General features: G+C 38.4%; 1 protein-coding gene across 2 annotated transcripts in view; it reads right to left on the minus strand.

Annotated features, from left to right (window-relative positions):
• LOC139144580 (ERO1-like protein beta) overlaps nucleotides 1–19238 on the minus strand; it is a 306244-nt gene that overhangs the window by 174076 nt on the left and 112930 nt on the right. For both annotated transcript variants that reach the window (XM_070715304.1, XM_070715305.1), the window contains exon 7: nucleotides 4856–4911. In XM_070715304.1, coding sequence (XP_070571405.1) covers nucleotides 4856–4911 — 56 coding nt within the window. The remainder of the gene's footprint in view (nucleotides 1–4855; nucleotides 4912–19238) is intronic.

A 19238-nucleotide genomic window follows, 5' to 3' on the forward strand; every position in this document is an offset into this window, starting at 1 on the left:
ACGTACCCCTGAACAGGTAATCTTACTTACTTGAGATTTCTGCTTTTATAAGTGACTTAGTGACTTAGATGTGACTTTGTGATTTATAATTCAAACATTTTGTTGAACTTGTCATATGATACATGCACCAACACAATTCATTTTCTTGATTGAGAAGCTCCAGCTCTCAAATCTTTTTTGAACTTGAACAGTGACTGGACTCAACAAAGAAATATTTTGTGGAAAATGGTTTTGTTAATTACTTATGTTGGTGCATACATTTGTATCTTAAATAACTGGTATGAAAAATGGCAAATTAATGCAAAAATGAAACATTTGACTTGTTAATATGCAACATGTTGACTATGTGTTATCTGTAGCATACGTACCCACACTGCCATGCCAAGTTCTGCATGGTATAATTTGAAGTACTGAGAAGGTATGCGTGTGTTATTTTCTATACAAATTTCAATGACAATATTCTATGTTTCTATTGTGCATTATAAGTGATATTGTAGGTTTTGTGATTTTTAGTGATGTTGTTGTTATATGAGCCTATTGAGTTTAGCCAACGTTTGGCATTTAAAATCACATTTTTTCAAAATAAATAAAAATGTGTGAAAATTTCATGATTTTATGTGACATCTGTGACTTCCTGGTCCTTAAAAACCAAAATTTTCTTGTCAAAATCCAATATTTCTATTTTTGCAAATCAACGTAAAATTTGTTGGGAGGTCCTTCCAAATTAATAGTGTATGATATAAATTTGCATGTAAAATCAATACCGAGCGTTTCTGTGATGTAATATTTTGACATGATAAACTACAAACATATGGCATGAGTTGAGAAACATCCATTCATTGCTACTACAACTTTAATTTTTCACCCCAAGTGACCCCTGTTGTGTACACTTGATTGTGATTCAGCCGTATAACATACCAAACCAAGCGGGTGATAATACGTCATGTTTTGGCTCAATACCACTTTTTACTGACTTGGCTGGTGGGGAAGTAATAGTCTTAATACTGTCTGGCAGGAAAAGGGTTCACATAGTATTATAATGCTGACAGATCAACATCTGCACCACGTTTCATAAAATTTACAACAGTATTTCTGGAGATAGCCCACTAATTAGGAAAAGGAATGATATATGTAAATTAGCAATTTATTAGAAGTCTGTGTGAAAAACATCTGCACAAAGTTTCATCAAATTTGGCACAGTTGTACCAGAAACAGCGCTCAAATCCCAAATTATGCAAATTAGCACTAATTATGCATGCCACACCAATATAAATGGACCTGAATATGTATGCCATACTGTAGTATCCTTGTACCAAGTTTAAAAAGAATTGGCACAGGTATATATCAGCGTTGGAAACTACTGCCCGTCCTCCCATCCGAGACGGGTAACTTTTCAGTCGGACGGGAGGAAAGTTGTACTTCCACGTCTGTGTGTCGGGCTCTCGATAGAAGCCCATACGGCATACCCAGTAATCCCATCGGTCAGCTGCTTCTAGATGTTGTGTAAAATAAACGAAATGTAGTATACCAATACGTCCGACTTCGACGCACTTATGCTACTAAAATTGTGCAACTGTGTGACGCCCACATATATATATGTGATACGGATTAATATATGTACCAACTTTCAATGCAATCGCGCCAGGCATCGCTGAGAAATTTACGTGAACAAACACAGAGTCGTTAAATATAGGAAACAAAATGGCCGCCAGGCAGGCGGCAATTTTAGACCAGATCAAAATAAAAATCAATGTGGATATGTATAACATATAGAGTAATCTATGTACCAAGTTTGCATTGAATTGCTCCTAGAGAAATTTGCGTGAACATACACACTGACATCAAATACAGGAAACAAAATGGCCGCCAGAAGGCCATATTGGATCGGATCGTAAAACAAATCGACGTGCATATGTATGGCATAGGTAATAATCCTTGTACCAAGTTTGAACAAAATTGCACCAGGCATCTCTGAGATATCTGCATGAACGGACGGACAGACGGTGTCCATGGGGACTAAAAATCATACATCTAGCTCTATTGGCTCGCTCAAAATTAGATATGCACATAATTAATGAGGTACAATATGTGGCGTCATAAGATGTCCCATCATACCAAATATGAAGAGTGTAGCACTTGTGGTTATTGAGTTATGGACAAATATGTATATTTGAGGTCAAAGGTCATTGAGGTCACGTGACATTTTGTCAAAAAAATTGTATTGCTAAGTTATCCATATATACCAAAAATCAGACCTCTAGCTCTATTGGCTCGCTGAAAATTAGATATGTGCATAATTAATGAGGTACAATATGTGGTGTCATAGGGTGTCCCGTCATACCATGTATATGAAAGGTTTAGCACTTGTGGTTATTGAGTTATGGACAAATATGTATATTCAAGGTCAAAGGTCACCAAGGTCACATGACATTTTGTCAAAGTGTCTGAGATATCTGCGTGAACGGATGGACTCAGGGATGGACTCACGGACGGACATGACCCAATCTATAAGCCCCCTGGACTTTATCTGTGGGGACTAAAAACTGTGTCACTGCATCCTTTTTGCAATATGAATACGATGAGAAACTACATTTTAATTTTTCTTGGCCTTATACATGGGAGTCTATGAACTGCCTTATACATGGGAGTCTATGGACTGCCTTATACATGGGAGTCTATGGACTGCCTTATACCACGGTCCCTCCACAAAACGGTCAAGAAACGCCACCAGTTTCTTTTGTTATAGTCTGGGTTTCGATTGGGCTTTCAGTTGATTTTACTGATGGGGATAATCCCGGATTATCACGCATGCGGCGGGAGGTGTTAACAGTTACGTGCATAAAATTATCGTAAGCAGAAACTTAATTCTCCAAGAATGCATTCTGATTATTGTCTACGCATGCGTCTAAAGGCCAAAGTTTGTTTACATCTGCCTGCCGTGGAGTCACGCAGCGTGAACTATGTACAAGTACGGAGACGATTTCGTCAATTTTGACGACTCCCATGTTGATTGGGACTTCATTTTGGAAGATAAAAATCCTGCGTCGACACGTACTGCTGCGAAACCCAAGCCTTGCGTGGTCTTCCAATGTCCACAGTGTAGCAACCGATACAATCAGTTTGTATATAAATACCCATCGATGGGCTGACCACGGTCTCTCGTGGGTAACATACGAAACCCATACACGACATGATTTGTATCTCACTTGATCCTCAATCAGGAAATTCCATGGCAGAGAGTTTGGCACCCAGGCTTGGGGAGGTTATGTCACCAAAATGTCGCGACACTTGTAGGGTTTCTAGATTCTCTAAATTTGGCGGTCTGAGAATTCGAAAGGTCGACAAAATCAAAACATTGGGTTCGGCAGTAACTTGTGTCTTTAAGAAAGAACAGATTCCTTCATGAACCTGATTGCCTACTTTTAAGAAGACTGAACGATCGGTAGGGACGCACTTGACACCTCTGAACGATCGATAAAGGAGAAAAAAGGGGGAAAAAACGTTGCACTATTACCATAACGCCAACTCTCAATGGGTCGACGCACGGTCTACGCGAGCACCTTGCAAAAACAAGGTCACCGTAAGAGTTCCTTGATTTCGTGCATTGAATTTTGTTGAAAACGATTAAAAATTTCAAATCGAACTCTCAAAGTTTGGAACTGAGGAATTATCATGTTAAATCGATATCAAAAGGGAGTTAAGGAAGACATTTTAGGATTTTCCCATGTAATGCAGATACGACTCGTCGATCCCAAGCGACGCTATTTTGTTTTCGGTTGAAAATATAAACGCGGCAAAAAAGACTAGTTTTCTTGTCGAATTAGGTTTCAAAATAACAACACAACACGATTCCCTATTTTTTCGAAGTCTTTGCCTTGTTAGGAGGTGCAAGACTTACCTTTTTGATGAAAGGTGAAAAAACAAACGGGGAGTAAAATTCACAGTGTTTCCGAAATGCATGGCGTCGGTCAAGATCACGTCATGGCTGAACTCAGCCATAAAATATCATCCAAGATTTCTCGATAGTGACCTAGATCTTTAAGAAACTGTTTTACTCATCTTCTCACCAGTCTTCAAATACATGCGAAACAGTGCAGAAAGATGAAAATAAAGTAGCTTGATTGACTGAAAATCGTAGGATACCGGAGCGGGACCGTGTCACAAGACGCCACTGAAACAAGACGCGAACTTGCCTATGACGTCATTCGCTTCCTGCGTCCACCGCAACGCGGACTGTTGCAACTGTGTAGGTGATTAGCACCTTTGAACAAAAGCGTTTCTTGACCGTTTGTGGAGGGACCGTGATTATACATGGGAGTCTATGGACTGCCTTATACATGGGAGTCTATGGACTGCCTTATACATGGGAGTCTATGAGGTGAAAACTAAAAAGTCCTCTAACACGGCCAAATTTGATCACATTGTGAAACAAATCGACGTGCATCTGTATGAGGTAGGGTACTATCCTTGTACCAAGTTTGAACGAAATTGCTCCAGGCGTCTCTGAGATATCTGCGTGAACGTACGGACGGACGGACGGACGGACGCACGCACGCACGCACGCACGACGGACGGACATGACCAAACCTATAAGTCCTCCCCGGACGGTGTCCATGGGGACTAAAAATTGAGCAAACAGTAAACCAATTCAACCATGAATATTATGGGCTGCATTGGGGAAATCATGTCGTTGTACTTAGACTCATATACAGGTTTGAATCTTACATTGCCTAGGTGATTTTCTATTGGCTGAACACTGTAACGCCAGCTTTCCCCACCTAACAAAATCATGTGGGAAAGTTGTGGGCTACAAAACTGTAGCAACTTAACATTATAACTGAAGAGTTCTCCTCACCTTTAATAGTCTGAGATGTTAACAATGCTTCATATTCTTGAGTCTCTGGATCTGGTCTGGAAGAGATGAGAAATTAATTGTTTTTGCTTTATGCCTGGCACTTCAAATATGTTTTTACTTAAACATGCTTTTGGGATAAAATATTGATAAAATTATAGTATTTGGTCATTATTAATTAAGCGGGATCATCCTGAACATACAGGGCTAAAAGTTATGACCATTTTAGTCACATAGGCGACCAAAATTTTATGAGATTGCAACTAAAGGATTTAGGTAGGTTGCATTTTGCAACTGAACTTTTTACAAGACATTTCTCCATATACAATCAAATTCAACGTTTTCTTGATCAGTGTTCACAAAGCAATGACCCAAAAGGGTACAACCCCAAAATACACATTGAATATGAATTCCCAAGCCCGTTAGACCATTTCTGGAAATCGTCTTTTGGAAAGTAAATCAAAGCGTTGACTTCATCAAGCTTGAACTGGATTAGCCCATTTTATTAAAGAGGCACTCCCACTTGGTAACATTTTTAAAACACATTTTTTTAATGCCAACGGTCGATATTTGACGTGGCGATTGCGCACGGATTGCAAGATATTGATAAAAACATGTCATTTCCCGAGCGTATTTTTCACATCCCAAAGTTTTACGATCATTTCTGATTATACCCGGAATCTCCCGAAGGTTTGTTTTTGTGCTGATTGACAATATTTTAGGGAGTCCATAATAAGTTCGAACGGCGCAATTTTACCTCCCACTGCGAAGACTTTATATACAGCATTATGCCTTCACTTCTGGTATGTTTTTTTAAACTTCTCCTTAGTTTTTGTCGTTTTCATTATTCTTAGTCAGTTCATAGTGTTATGTAGGTCATTTCCCCACACTCATCATGACCTGAGTTCAATTAGTCTAGAACATTCCCAAGGTCACTGCCCTTGATGACCTCACAACCTTGAATTCAATTAGTCATGTTTGGAATGTTCTGGAAAGTTGATTAGTTGTGTAAGGGAGATAATTTTAGAACAGTAATTAGCATGTCAATAAAAGTTCTAGATTGTTCTTACATGCCTTTATAAAAGGGACGTGCACAGCTTCCAGTCAGACTTTTGGGATCGTGTCTCTTGTGTGTTACTAAACTCCAGCAGTAGTCATTCTCAAGACTTTTCAAGACCTTCACTGTCAACGCTGGATTTATACTGTGGTCTTTGTGCAGCTTCAAGCCTGCAAGCCAAGGACTGTTCATTCATCCGACTGACTGTTACAACTCTGAGACTGGAGCTTTGCCGTCCCAGCTGAGATAAGTAGTCTGTACACTTTTAAAGCTTGTACTCTGTCCCTAACTTAGCAATTAGTTTTGTTTTCGTAATAAATTTTGTTTAAACGGAAACTGCTGAGTTCACCCTTTTGTTCGTTTTCTCTGCACGTAACAAATTGGGGGCTCGTCCGGGATACGAATATTTTGAGCCGTTTGACAACATTTTGACAGCCTTTTCAAAACTACTGTATACTGTGAACTCAGCGAAATTTAATCATGGCGGAATTTAAACCAGACGAATTTATGGATGACCTTGATCAGGACACATTTAATTCCCTCAGAAAAGACAACCTCATAACACTGGCCAATTTCCTTAAAGTAGAAGTCAAAAGATCTATGCGCAAGAGGGAAATACAGTACCGTATTGCCAAACATCTAGTTGATTTAGGCCAATTTGAGGAATCCACCCTGAAAGATTATGAGCCCGAGTCTACCTCTGAACTCAGAAAATTAGAATTAGAAATGCAGACAAATTTGGAGATCAAGAAACTAGAATTACAAATGAGAGAGAAAGAATTACAAATGGAAGAAAGACAGAGAGAAAAGGAGAGAGAATTGGAAGAACATCGACTACAGTTAGAAATGAGACGTTTAGAGCTTGGACAGTCAGGAAAATTCTTCCCTTCAGACAAGTTTGACATCACTAAGCATTTCAGGTTAGTTCCCCCTTTCCAAGAAAAGGATGTTGATAAATATTTCCTTCATTTTGAGAAAATTGCTCAGAGTCTGAATTGGCCTAAGGAGTCCTGGTCTATGCTTTTGCAGAGTGCTTTGGTGGGTAAAGCCAGAGAAATTTACATTCAGTTGTCAGTAGAGCAGGCTTCAGATTATGATTCTGTGAAGGAATTAATTCTCAAGGGCTATGAGTTGGTGCCTGAAGCTTACCGTCAGAAATTTAGGATTGTGAGAAGGTGAAGGATCAAACTTATGTTGATTTGCTCGAACAAAAGAACAACTGTTTGATCGTTGGTGTTCTTCTGAAAAGGTCAGTCAGAATTATGACAAATTACGACAGCTCGTTTTGATTGAGGAATTTAAAAGGTGCATCCGGAGTGACATCAAGACATTTATCAATGAACAAAAGGCAGATACATTGGAGGTTGCTGCACGTTTGGCCGATGATTATTCATTGACACCACAATCTTCATTTCTCAGCAAACCATCCCAGTCCTTTTCCTACAGAAACAATGCAGGTAAATTTAACTCCTCCTTTTCATCCAAGAATTTCTCAAAGGAAAGTAGGAAATCAAATGACAACAGTTCACAAAATTTAAGTAACACTCACACATCATCAGATCCCAAGTCTCAATCTCCTTCTGACAAACAGTTCGGTACACTTTCTTGTAATTATTGTAAGAAAGACGGCCATTTAATGTCAGATTGTTTCAAATTGAAAAGAAAACGTGAAGGTCAAAGTGGTCAAAGTGGATCTAAGCCAACCGGCTTTATTTCTTCATCAACTCAATTAGAGTCTAATAATGTGTGCAACACATTTTTTGAGGTTAAATCCCTCTTATCCCCAATTAATGAGGTCAAGGTCAATTCTTCTCAGGATAGCATTATGGGTATTTTCGAGCCATTTATTCATAATGGTTTTATATCACTTTCTAGTGATTTCTCTTCCGCTACCCCTGTCAAAATTTTAAGAGATACCGGGGCTTCCCAGTCTCTTTTGTTGGCAGATACCCTGCCGTTTTCTGAAAAGTCATTTTCAGGTTCTAAAGTTCTTATTAAGGGGTAGATTGTAATGACTACATTCCTGTTCCTCTCCATAATGTCTATTTGTCTTCGGACTTTGTTTCTGGACCTGTGGCTTTAGGTATTAGGCCTTTTTTGCCTTTTGAAGGGATTCACCTTCTTCTTGAAACGACCTTGCTGGGGACAAGGTCATTACTAATCCACTTGTGACTGATAATCCTAGTTTAGATCAGGATCCAGAGCCAATTGAACAAGAGATACCCGATTTATTTCCTTCATGTGCCATTACTCGAGCCATGTCAAAGAAAACTTCCGAGAATCAAAATACTCTCAAAATAATGTCACAGATGTTGACTTAAATGACACCTTTCTCAGTCAGGTGTTTGACACGGATCATTCCGTTATCCCTCGTGGATTTGAAACTTCCAGTAAAACTTCTGCTGACCAAAGTCAGACATTTTCTAGATCAAATCTCATTGCAGAACAACACAAAGACCCAGATATTTGTCTTTGTTTGACAGGGTAGATGATGAAGGTAAAACTTCGGATAGCTCTGTTTCCTATTATACAAAATCTGGTATTCTCATGCGTAAATGGAGACCTCCAGATGTTTTGGTTGATGACGATTGGGCTATAAAACATCAAATTGTGGTTCCAAAGCCCTACCATGCTGAAATATTGCGCCTAGCCCATGAAACCCCCTGGGCTGGTCACTTAGGAGTCAGGAAAACTTATCATAAAATTCTCAGTCACTTTTATTGGCCTAATCTCAGGCAGGATGTAGCACATTTCTGTAAAACTTGTCACACATGTCAAATGGTAGGAAAGCCAATCAGACTATTCCAAAGGCCCCTTTACAGCCAATTCCTGCATTTCAAGAACCATTTAGTAGGATACTAATAGACTGTGTTGGGCCCCTACCAAAAACAAGATCAGGAAATGAGTACATGTTGACAATTATGTGTACATCAACTCGGTTCCCCGAAGCCATACCACTGAGAAATATAAAGACAAAGACTATAGTGAGAGCTTTAGTCAAATTTTTCACTTTATTTGGCCTCCCTAAATGCGTCCAGTCCGATCAAGGCTCCAACTTTATGTCTGGTATTTTTCAACAAGTAATGGATCAGCTAGGCATTAAACAGTATAGGTCATCCGCCTATCATCCAGAAAGTCGGGTGCTCTTGAGCGATTTCATCAAACTTTGAAAAACATGATTAGGACCTACTGTTTTGACACAGAGAAGCAGTGGGATGAAGGAATTCATTTTCTGCTCTTTGCTGTTAGAGAGTCAATTCAGGAGTCTCTTGGTTTTAGCCCATTTGAGCTTGTATTTGGACATACAGTCCGTGGCCCACTTAAGCTCGTTAAAGAGAAATTCCTATCAGACGATGATGATTGTCTGAATATTTTGCAATATGTGTCAGATTTTTTCGTACGAAACTCTCTAAAGCATGTGAATTAGCCAGAGAAAATCTTGAGTCATCTCAGCAGTCAATGAAACCAAATATGATAAAAGCACCTCAAAACGGAAGTTTGAACCAGGTCAAAAGGTTCTTGTTCTACTTCCAATTCCTGGCAAACCACTCCATGCTCGTTACTTTGGGCCATATCTAATTGATAAGAAATTGAGTGATTTAAATTACATCATAATAACACCTGACAGGCGAAAACAAAAACAGCTATGTCACATAAATATGCTTAAGCCATATTTGGATAGGGATAATCCTACTATAACTCAGCCTGTCAGTGCAGTCAGTTCAAGCCATTATGAAGATAGTGATACTGAAACTGACTTGAGTGAAAATACTCTAAACTCAAAGCTGGGCTCGGTCAAGCTTCAGAACTCAGAAATCCTGGAGAAGCTGGAGTCTACAAAGTTGGCACACCTCCAGCCAGAACAACAACAACAGGTGAAAGAACTGCTCCACGAATATAAACACCTGTTTCAAGATGTTCCAACGAGGACGAACGTCATCTATCACGACGTTGATGTTGGGGACAGTAAGCCTGTAAAACAACATCCATACAGACTGAATCCAACAAAAGCGAAATATCTCCAGGAAGAAGTCAAATACCTGCTGGACAATGACTTTATTGAACCCAGTAAAAGTAACTGGAGTTCGCCGTGCATACTTGTTCCCAAATCAGACCACAGTTATCGTATGTGCACGGACTTTAGGAAGGTCAACACCTTAACAAAGACAGACACTTTCCCAATCCCGAGGATTGATGACTGCATCGACCGAGTGGGAAAAGCCAAGTATGTGACAAAATTTGACCTACTGAAGGGATTTTGGCAAGTCCCTCTGACGGATCGTGCTCGTGAAATATCCGCCTTTGTTACACCAACGGATTGTTCCAGTACAAGGTGATGCCATTCGGAATGAAGAACTCTCCGGCAACGTTCCAACGGATGATCAACGACGTCATATCCGGGCTAGACGGGTGTGCAGCCTACGTTGACGACGTCGTCCTGTATAGTGACACCTGGGAGGAACACATCAAGCTCATGCGGAAGTTCTTTGAGAGACTGAGCAAAGCAATGTTGACTGTCAACCTTCAAAAATGAATTTGGTTGGAAAAGGTAAATACAAAGGACAAACGTAGACAGGGTGAGAAAAAAAAGAAAAACCAAAACAAAAAAAAAAAAAAGAAAAAAAAAAAAAAAATAAAAAAAAAGAAAAAAAAAAAAAAAAAAAAAAAACAAAAAAAAAAAAAAAAAAACAACAAAGAAAAAAAAAACAAAAAATAAAACAAAAAAATAAAAAAAAAAAAACAAAACAAAGAAAAACAAAAAAAAAAAAAAAAAAAACAAAAAAAAATAAAAAAAAAAAAAAAAAAAAAAAACAAAAAAAAAAGAAAACAAAAAACACAAGCGGAAGTTCTTTGAGAGACTGAGCAAAGCAATGTTGACTGTCAACCCTTGCCAAATCTGAGTTTGGTTGGGCAAGGGTAACTTACCTCGGACATACTGTAGGACAGGGTGAGGTAAAACCTGTTGATGCCAAATCAGTGCCATTTCAAGTTTTCCCATACCAAACTGCAAACGACAACTGATGCGCTTTCTCGGTATGGCTGGTTACTACAGAAAATTCTGTCCAAATTTCTCCACAATTACTGAGCCTTTGACTAACTTACTTAAAAGAAAGTAAAGTTTGTTTGGTCAGAGCAATGCCAACAGGCATTTGATACACTTAAAGCCATACTGCAAAGTGCCCCAGTGTTGTCTGCACCAGATTTCATTTTGCCATTCAATTAGCTGTAGATGCTAGTGATACGGCTGCTGGTGCTGTTTTATTGCAAGAGGATAGTCATGGTATAGATCATCCTGTTTGCTATTTTTCACGCAAATTTAACAAATCCCAGAGAAACTACTCTACAATTGAAAAAGAGTGTTTATCTTTGATATTAGCTTTACAGCATTTTGAAGTTTATGTTACTTCTTCAAATCAGCCAATAGTGGTTTATATTGATCACAACCCTCTTGTTTTTCTGCAGAAATTTAAAGGCAAAAATCAGAGATTGCTAAGATGGAGTTTAATGTTACAGGAGTTTAATCTTGACATTAGACATATCAAAGGCAGAGACAATTTAATTGCAGACTGTCTCTCTCGTATTTAGAAATTATTGTTGTTCACTTTCAAGAAATTTTATTGTTGTTCACTTTCAAGAAATTTTACTTTAGAGTAAAACAAAATTTGAGTACTTAAATCCTTTCAAGATTACATTTGTAAAAGAAAGATTTTTCTTTGAAAATTTTCTTTTTTTGAAGAGGGGGTGTGTTATGTAGGTCATTTCCCCCACACTCATCATGACCTGAGTTCAATTAGTCTAGAACATTCCCAAGGTCACTGCCCTTGATGACCTCACAACCTTGAATTCAATTAGTCATGTTTGGAATGTTCTGGAAAGTTGATTAGTTGTGTAAGGGAGATAATTTTAGAACAGTAATTAGCATGTCAATAAAAGTTCTAGATTGTTCTTACATGCCTTTATAAAAGGGACGTGCACAGCTTCCAGTCAGACTTTTGGGGATCGTGTCTCTTGTGTGTTACTAAACTCCAGCAGTAGTCATTCTCAAGACTTTTCAAGACCTTCACTGTCAACGCTGGATTTATACTGTGGTCTTTGTGCAGCTTCAAGCCTGCAAGCCAAAGGACTGTTCATTCATCCGACTGACTGTTACAACTCTGAGACTGGAGCTTTGCCGTCCCAGCTGAGATAAGTAGTCTGTACACTTTTAAGCTTGTACTCTGTCCCTAACTTAGCAATTAGTTTTGTTTTCGTAATAAATTTTGTTTAAACGGAAACTGCTGAGTTCACCCTTTTGTTCGTTTTCTCTGCACGTAACCATAGACCCTCGAGAAAAACGGGACAGGCAACTGCAATAGAGAACAAAGGGTCTATGGGATTAGCAGCATGCGATCTATCTTGGAATAATTAAGAGGTGTTAATGGGTCGGGGACGGAATGAAGCTGGACCCGATCGACTGCACAACGTCCGGTTCATAGACACGTGCATGCGGGTATACGGTAATAATGTTTTCGGATTACAAGTTATTCCGGATTACCCGCAAGTCCATTTTTAGAAAGAAAAGTGTTACAACTATTTTGAGAAGAATTCGTGCAAATTGTTTTAAAGTACTTTTTACATATTGGTAGCGAGATTCGATGCAACTAGAAGTCTACAGGGAGTTAGTATATTGCTGTAAAGTGATAAAGTTTCGAATAGAAATCCGAAACACATACCGCTGCAGTTCCAGACTTGACAGCAGTTGACATCACAGAGTTGTTTACATTCCGCAATCATCCGTGTATCTCCGAATTTTCCCTCGTTTTTGCAGTTTTTTTTAACCCTCGGAATATTTTCTGTGCGAGGAGTGCTCCATGATTTGGTAAAGTATGTATGTTAACTACTTAAATGTTGTTGTTTGAAAACTGTGAACGGCCAAATTTACGAGGACAGCGTTCAGTTTTGTGTAAATGCATCTCTACCTTACCGCTTCTGACTTCACCAACCGTTGGAGAGTCCCGATTTTTCGCAAAGTTTCTCCTGACAACGAAAGTCAGTGTTACAAATACATTTTCTAGTACTTTGCGGATGTACACATGTGTAGCTTATCCGAACTTTGGTGTTTATTTAGGCTCAAACAGTACCAAAATGTTTGAGGTCGTGTATTTGAGCTCCGATGGAGTAGTCATTTTTTATGTTCCCTGATTTTCGTCAAATGTTGCGTGACAGATGAAATAAAGGTCAGATTTTCGTTTCGCAGGACTGGGGAAGTGTAAAGCTGTCTAACTTGTAAATGTTTGTTGTTATCGGAGATTTTTATGGTAGGGAATGTAAACTTATATTGTCGATACCTAGCAAGAGTTTTCTGCAGCGTCTATGGCTAAATGTACACTGTTTTTATCGTCTGTTTTTTCCCGTTGGCTTCGGCTAGAATCCAAAATGTGATCTTCATCGTTACCAGAACATTCACCATGACTAGTATCAAAAAACCCTCAAATTCTCCGTGTCATTACTCGGAACGTGCCATGCAAGAGCAAAGTGTACATATTCAGAACGTCAGTTTGATCGTTAATGAGATTCAGTGTTAAGTACGAAGTATTGTTGTCGGGGACCGCTTGGTAAATAAACTTTAATATATTCCAAGATAGATTGCACAAAGAAACCTCGGCAGTTGCCTGTCCCGTTTTTCTCGAGGGTCTATGGTCAGTTCTATTATATTTTTAACCAATACCACATAGATATCAGTTTTGACGTGTAAAATATTAGCCGCTTCTGATGACTACATTTTGTCGTCTGCCACACAATTACACGTGGTTCGATACATAGCGGCCGCCGCGTGCGTATGCGTGTATACCACGCCGCTGCCGCTATGTATCAACCGCACGTATCTGTGCTAGTCACCTATGAGAATTCTGGTGCAATCAGCAAACTTTGTTTTCCGTTTTTTTCTCCGAGTCAGTAAGACTAGGCTTTCCCCAAGAGGGCATGGCCGATCACCGACGCGAGCGGTACTGTGGTGTACAGCAGCGTATTAGCATAGACTCGTACTCAATAGCTTAGTTGACATGGCCCCAGTGCCGAACGTTCGATGTTCGGAAGCTGAATTTAGGTTGACCACCGGAATTCAAACTTTTACTTTTTTGAGGACATGTTTTTATCGATATCTCGTGATCCGCGCGCAGTCGCCACGTCAAATATCGACCGTTGGCAATAAAAAATGTGTTTTAAAAATGTTACCAAGTGCGAGTGCCACTTTAAGGTTTCAGTTTCCAGCTAGATTAAACTAGATCTAAATAGCAAGCAAATTTGTTGAAATATCATAACAATGTTAGAATCTGCTGGGTAGTGACTGTAAAAAAAAATATTTAGAAGGGACTTACTAGTATCTTAGCTATTGACCTAGACAATTGACAACAACTGGGATTTAATACCCATATACTTTTGAGCTTTGTTCTCTTGCCTAGAAAAATCTATCAAAAGTAGATAGTTGCTGCATTTCTATTCAGTTTTTTTTTAAACAAGTGACCTAGAGACAATATAGCTCTGCTGTGTTTATGCAGAGAATAACTATTTTTGACACATGTTGATAAAGAAGGTGGAAATCTTTGATAGCACAATGCAGTAGCCAGAAAAGTGGCTAAAATAGCTGTAAATATACACAATTGAAGATTTCATCATACTTTTCATATATCACATCTGATCATCCCTAAGAACATGTCAACCAAAGCTATCTGATGAGTAGTTTTTTGAGAATAAAATTTTCTGACCGAAAATGGCACAATTGCCCCCAAAAATAAAAATTGCAGATTTCATCATAATTTCAAAAAGATCAAATTTATTTCATTTACAGAAACCTGTATACCAATTTCAAAACTGTTAGACCAGTCAGTCTGAAAGGGGCCTATGAAATTTGCATAAAAGTTTTTGTAGAGCCTTGTTTTCGTTACGCTGACCGCCACTGCAGTGAGGGATAAAATAAGGCGAAAGGGTGGTCTTTAAATATCGACGTGCAGCAAAACGTAAATAGCTAGAACTATAATTTTTGCTTTCAGTTGTAGCATAGATACTAATGATCTGTTTTCCTAGAGTGAAATCACAAAAGTTGAGAAGATTTTATTTAAATCGCTACAAAAAGGGTGGCGAGGTCGACCCGCCAAATGCGGAAGTAAATTTCACCTTTTTTGCAAAACAGCTCGATAATGACCTTAGAGGTCTTAAGCCAAGCCGAAAATTTCAGAAAATATTCATCTAACTATCTATTATCAACATTTGGTGGAATTTTCATGACCATGCGACCATGGACATGTATTTGCAGCAGTGTTGAATGTTGGCATGCAGTAACCATATCGCTGTATACGTAGATCTCGAGGGTCTATGAGTATACGAACACCCGCTACGCTGCGTACACTCCACGCTGTTTACCGCGACCAAACCACTTGTAGTTCACACAGCGCGGCCGTTACACGATTAATCTTTCATTTTTTTCAAAGTTTACTTCTATAATCGGGTCACTGATGTTATATATAAATAAAGTACTTAATTAATGTCACATTATGACCATCAATACTTTTTAAAAAAAACAAAATTTTTGCTAGTTACATGAGTTATAAAATGTGCAAGTCTAGTTCAAGCACGCACGGTAATGCTACCAGGGATGGCCGCAGCGCGCAGCTGTTTACCGGCATCATTCTAGCCGCATCTATATTCAGGTACTCGTGTGCGGGATACAGGGTAGCCGTATTTCCGGGATTTTTTGCGGTCGATGTTATTTCCTACAGTTTTTGTATGCTTGCTAGCTACTAGAATGCGAAAACGGAAAAAATCACGCATAAATGAAACAGCACTGCTAGTCAGTACGACGGGTGTCTACCACTATACTAGTACTACGTGTACGGCCGCAGACAGTGATAAACGTAGCCCTTCTGTCACCATAGTGGGTTTTTTTTTTCCATTTGCGCTGTCCACGACTTTACCGAGAAGCCAGCCAGGCAGATTGTGTTGGCCAGTGAGGTAACACAAGCTTGCAGTCTTGCTTCCTCGTCACAATCATTGAAAACATAAATATAACTGAAACAATCTGCCAAGTTAGCCGATGAGGACAGAGAAAGAGCTGAAAGAGTCTACGTGTACACTCATGCTGTAGGTCGCCATGTTAGAATTAACACATGAACGTCGCTGCATAGTCAACTTCAACAAGACGTGTTTCAGAAACGGAGGCTTAAGCCACTGAGATTTTTTCAGATCGTATGGACCTACTCAAGATACGTCCCCTCCCAACTTCTCATGGAAATTTGACTTTGGATATGCTTTGGGGCAGTGTTTAGTGAGCGGCATTTTCGGTCGCTCGAAAACCATGAAAATAAGGCTAACGCAAAAACGAATCGATAAAACCCCACAAAAAATCATCGGCGAACACTAAGTAAGAGTACAATTCAGCCACTAACTGGAAACGGGACGGATGCTAAACGAAGGCTGAGATATCTGCGGATAAAATTCTGGCGAAAAATGCCATAACCGTCACTCACTGGCTAGAGGGCGCTGTTCGAATTTGAACTAAATCCCTAATTATGCATGCAAATGAAGTACCCTCCTTTCAGACAGAGTACTTTTTGAGAAACACATTTTTTGACCAAAAATGGCAAAAATTGCCCAAAAATTCAAAATTGCAGATTTTATCATTATTTCAATAAATATCATTTAGTTCATCTATAGAAACCTGTATACCAAATTTCAAAGCTATCAGATGAGTAGTTTTGCAAATAAACATTTTTTGACCAAAATTGGCAAAAATTGCCCCAAAAATACAAAATTACAGATTTCATCAGAAATTCAATACATATTACTTAGCTCATCTGTAGAAACCTGCATACCAAATTTCGAAGCTATCCAACCAGTACTTTTTTAGAAATACACATTTTTTGACCAAAAATGGCAAAAATTGCTGCAAAATTAAAAAAATTGCAGATCTCATCACAATTTCAATAAATATCATTCACGTGATCTGTAGGAACCTATTGTGGAACAAGTCATTGACAATGACATAGTCCCTACTTGAAACAGGAGTATTAGTTTGATGGGGCAGGGAAATGTGGTTATTAAGAAGTATCACTGGAGTGTATATGTTGAGATCTATGGGCACATAGGTCTATGTTGTAGTTTCCAATTTGAAACACATGAGGCATGTCTATGTTGTGGTTCTAAATCAGGAAAAAAGATCAGACCTCTAGCTGTATTGGCCAGCCAAGAAATACATATGCGCATAATAAATGAGGTACAAGATGTGACATCTTAAGGTCAATATCCTATCAAAATTGAAGGGTATAGAACTTGTGGTTACTGAGTTATGCATATATATATATATATATATATATATATATATATATATATATATATATATATATATATATATATATGGATAATCAAGGTCAAAGGTCATCGAGGTCATGCGACATTTTGAAAAAAAAATTGTATTGCTAATTAATCCTTATATGCCAGAAAATCAGACCTCTAGCTCTATTCGCTTGCCTAGAATTAGATGTTTGCATAATTAATGAGGTGTAGCGTGTGTTGTCATAAGGTCTCCCATCCTACTAAAGGACATAGCACTTGTGGTTACTTATTTATTGACATAAACATATATTTTAGGTAAAAGGTCATCGAAGTCACATGACATTTTGTCAAAAAACTTCTATCCTATGGTTATCCCTATATACCAAAACTCAGACATCCAGCTCTATTGGCTTGCTCAGAATTAGATATGCATATAATTACAGAGGTACATGTGGCGTCATAAGGTCTCCCATCATTCTAAATATGAAGGGTGTACCACTTGTGGTTACTGAGTTATGGACAAATATGTATATTTCAGGTCAAAGGTCACCGAGGTCATGTGACATTATGTCAAAACAATTGTTGACGGACAACAGACGACGACGACGGAAAATCAACCTATTTGATAAGCTCCGCGTCACTGACAGCGGAGCTAGAAATAGTGTCAATGACACTGTGCTCCCATTTTACAGAGATACTAAGTACTTAGTAGTACACACATGACACTGCATTCTTATAGGTTGATTACTAAGAAAATTCCATTGCAAGTCCAAATTAATCTTATACCCCAGCAATATCAAATGCTCCATCTCATAATGACTTTTACACATCTGACAGAAAACAACCCTACAATCAAAACTATCATGTTTTACAACAATCCAACAAACACTTTGGGAGAAAATTATTTTTTGACAAAAAATGGGAAAAATTGCCCCAAAAATACAAATATGAAAATTTCACCACAATTTGAACAAATCTGACAGAGGCCAACCCTAGAATCATACATACAAGTTTTCGAGGCAATGGGATGAGCGCTTTCAGAAAAGATTTTTTGACAAAAAACGGGGAAATCGCCCAAAAAATACAACTTTCAAAATTTCACCACAACTTAAAGAAATGTAACTTAAGTCACTATAAAGAGCCTGCATACCAAGTTTCAACCAAATCTGGCCGGTGGTTACAGAGTTTTAGCAATTTGCAGGATTTTTCCTTTTTCCCCTTCATTTGCATATTTTTGACTGTATATTTATTTCAAAATTCACATCTCCACCCCTGGGTGCACCTGTTCACCAAATACTAAGATGGTAGGTGCTGCAATTTAGGAGTTTTTAATGTGGACGGACATACATCCGCACATACTAGCTAACTTTTAGGAGTTTTTAATGTGGACGGACATACATCCGCACATACTAACTAACTAAACATACATACATACATACATACATACATACATACATACAGACAGACAGACAGGCAGACAAACATAAACATGCATACGTGCATACATTTATTTTTACAGCTTTTAACCTCCAAAAGCCAACCAGCTTGTCAATATCAGCTTGTTCAACTTGATACTACTTCTTATAATAATATAAATGAGAGTTAATTACATTCTAATTAAAGTAAACAAGACTTGCTTATCAAGATTTACGTCATAAAAAACAGCATATCTGCCAGGTTATAAAGAATCTTCAGCTAGTTATCTTTATCAGTATTTTCACCCTATTAATCAAGCACATTTTAACTTTCAAATTAACATTGCAAGTAAGTTCTGTTGAATAGGTTGAGCCTGTAGGTACTCAGAGAAAGCACACAGAAGAGACAAATATTTGAAACTTAAGAAGTTAAATGTCATCAAAAGCATTATAAGGAATCATGTAACACTTTCATTACACTGTTTACACAGATTGCATAATTGCTATAAACAGCACATGAGGAATCTTACAGCCCAGCTTTACCATAAAAACCCTATCACTTTGACCACTCTTCAGCTAGTTATCTTTATCGGTATTTTCATCAGTT

Source organism: Ptychodera flava, chromosome 11, assembly GCF_041260155.1.
Source record: "Ptychodera flava strain L36383 chromosome 11, AS_Pfla_20210202, whole genome shotgun sequence".
NCBI classification, from domain to species: domain Eukaryota; kingdom Metazoa; phylum Hemichordata; class Enteropneusta; family Ptychoderidae; genus Ptychodera; species Ptychodera flava.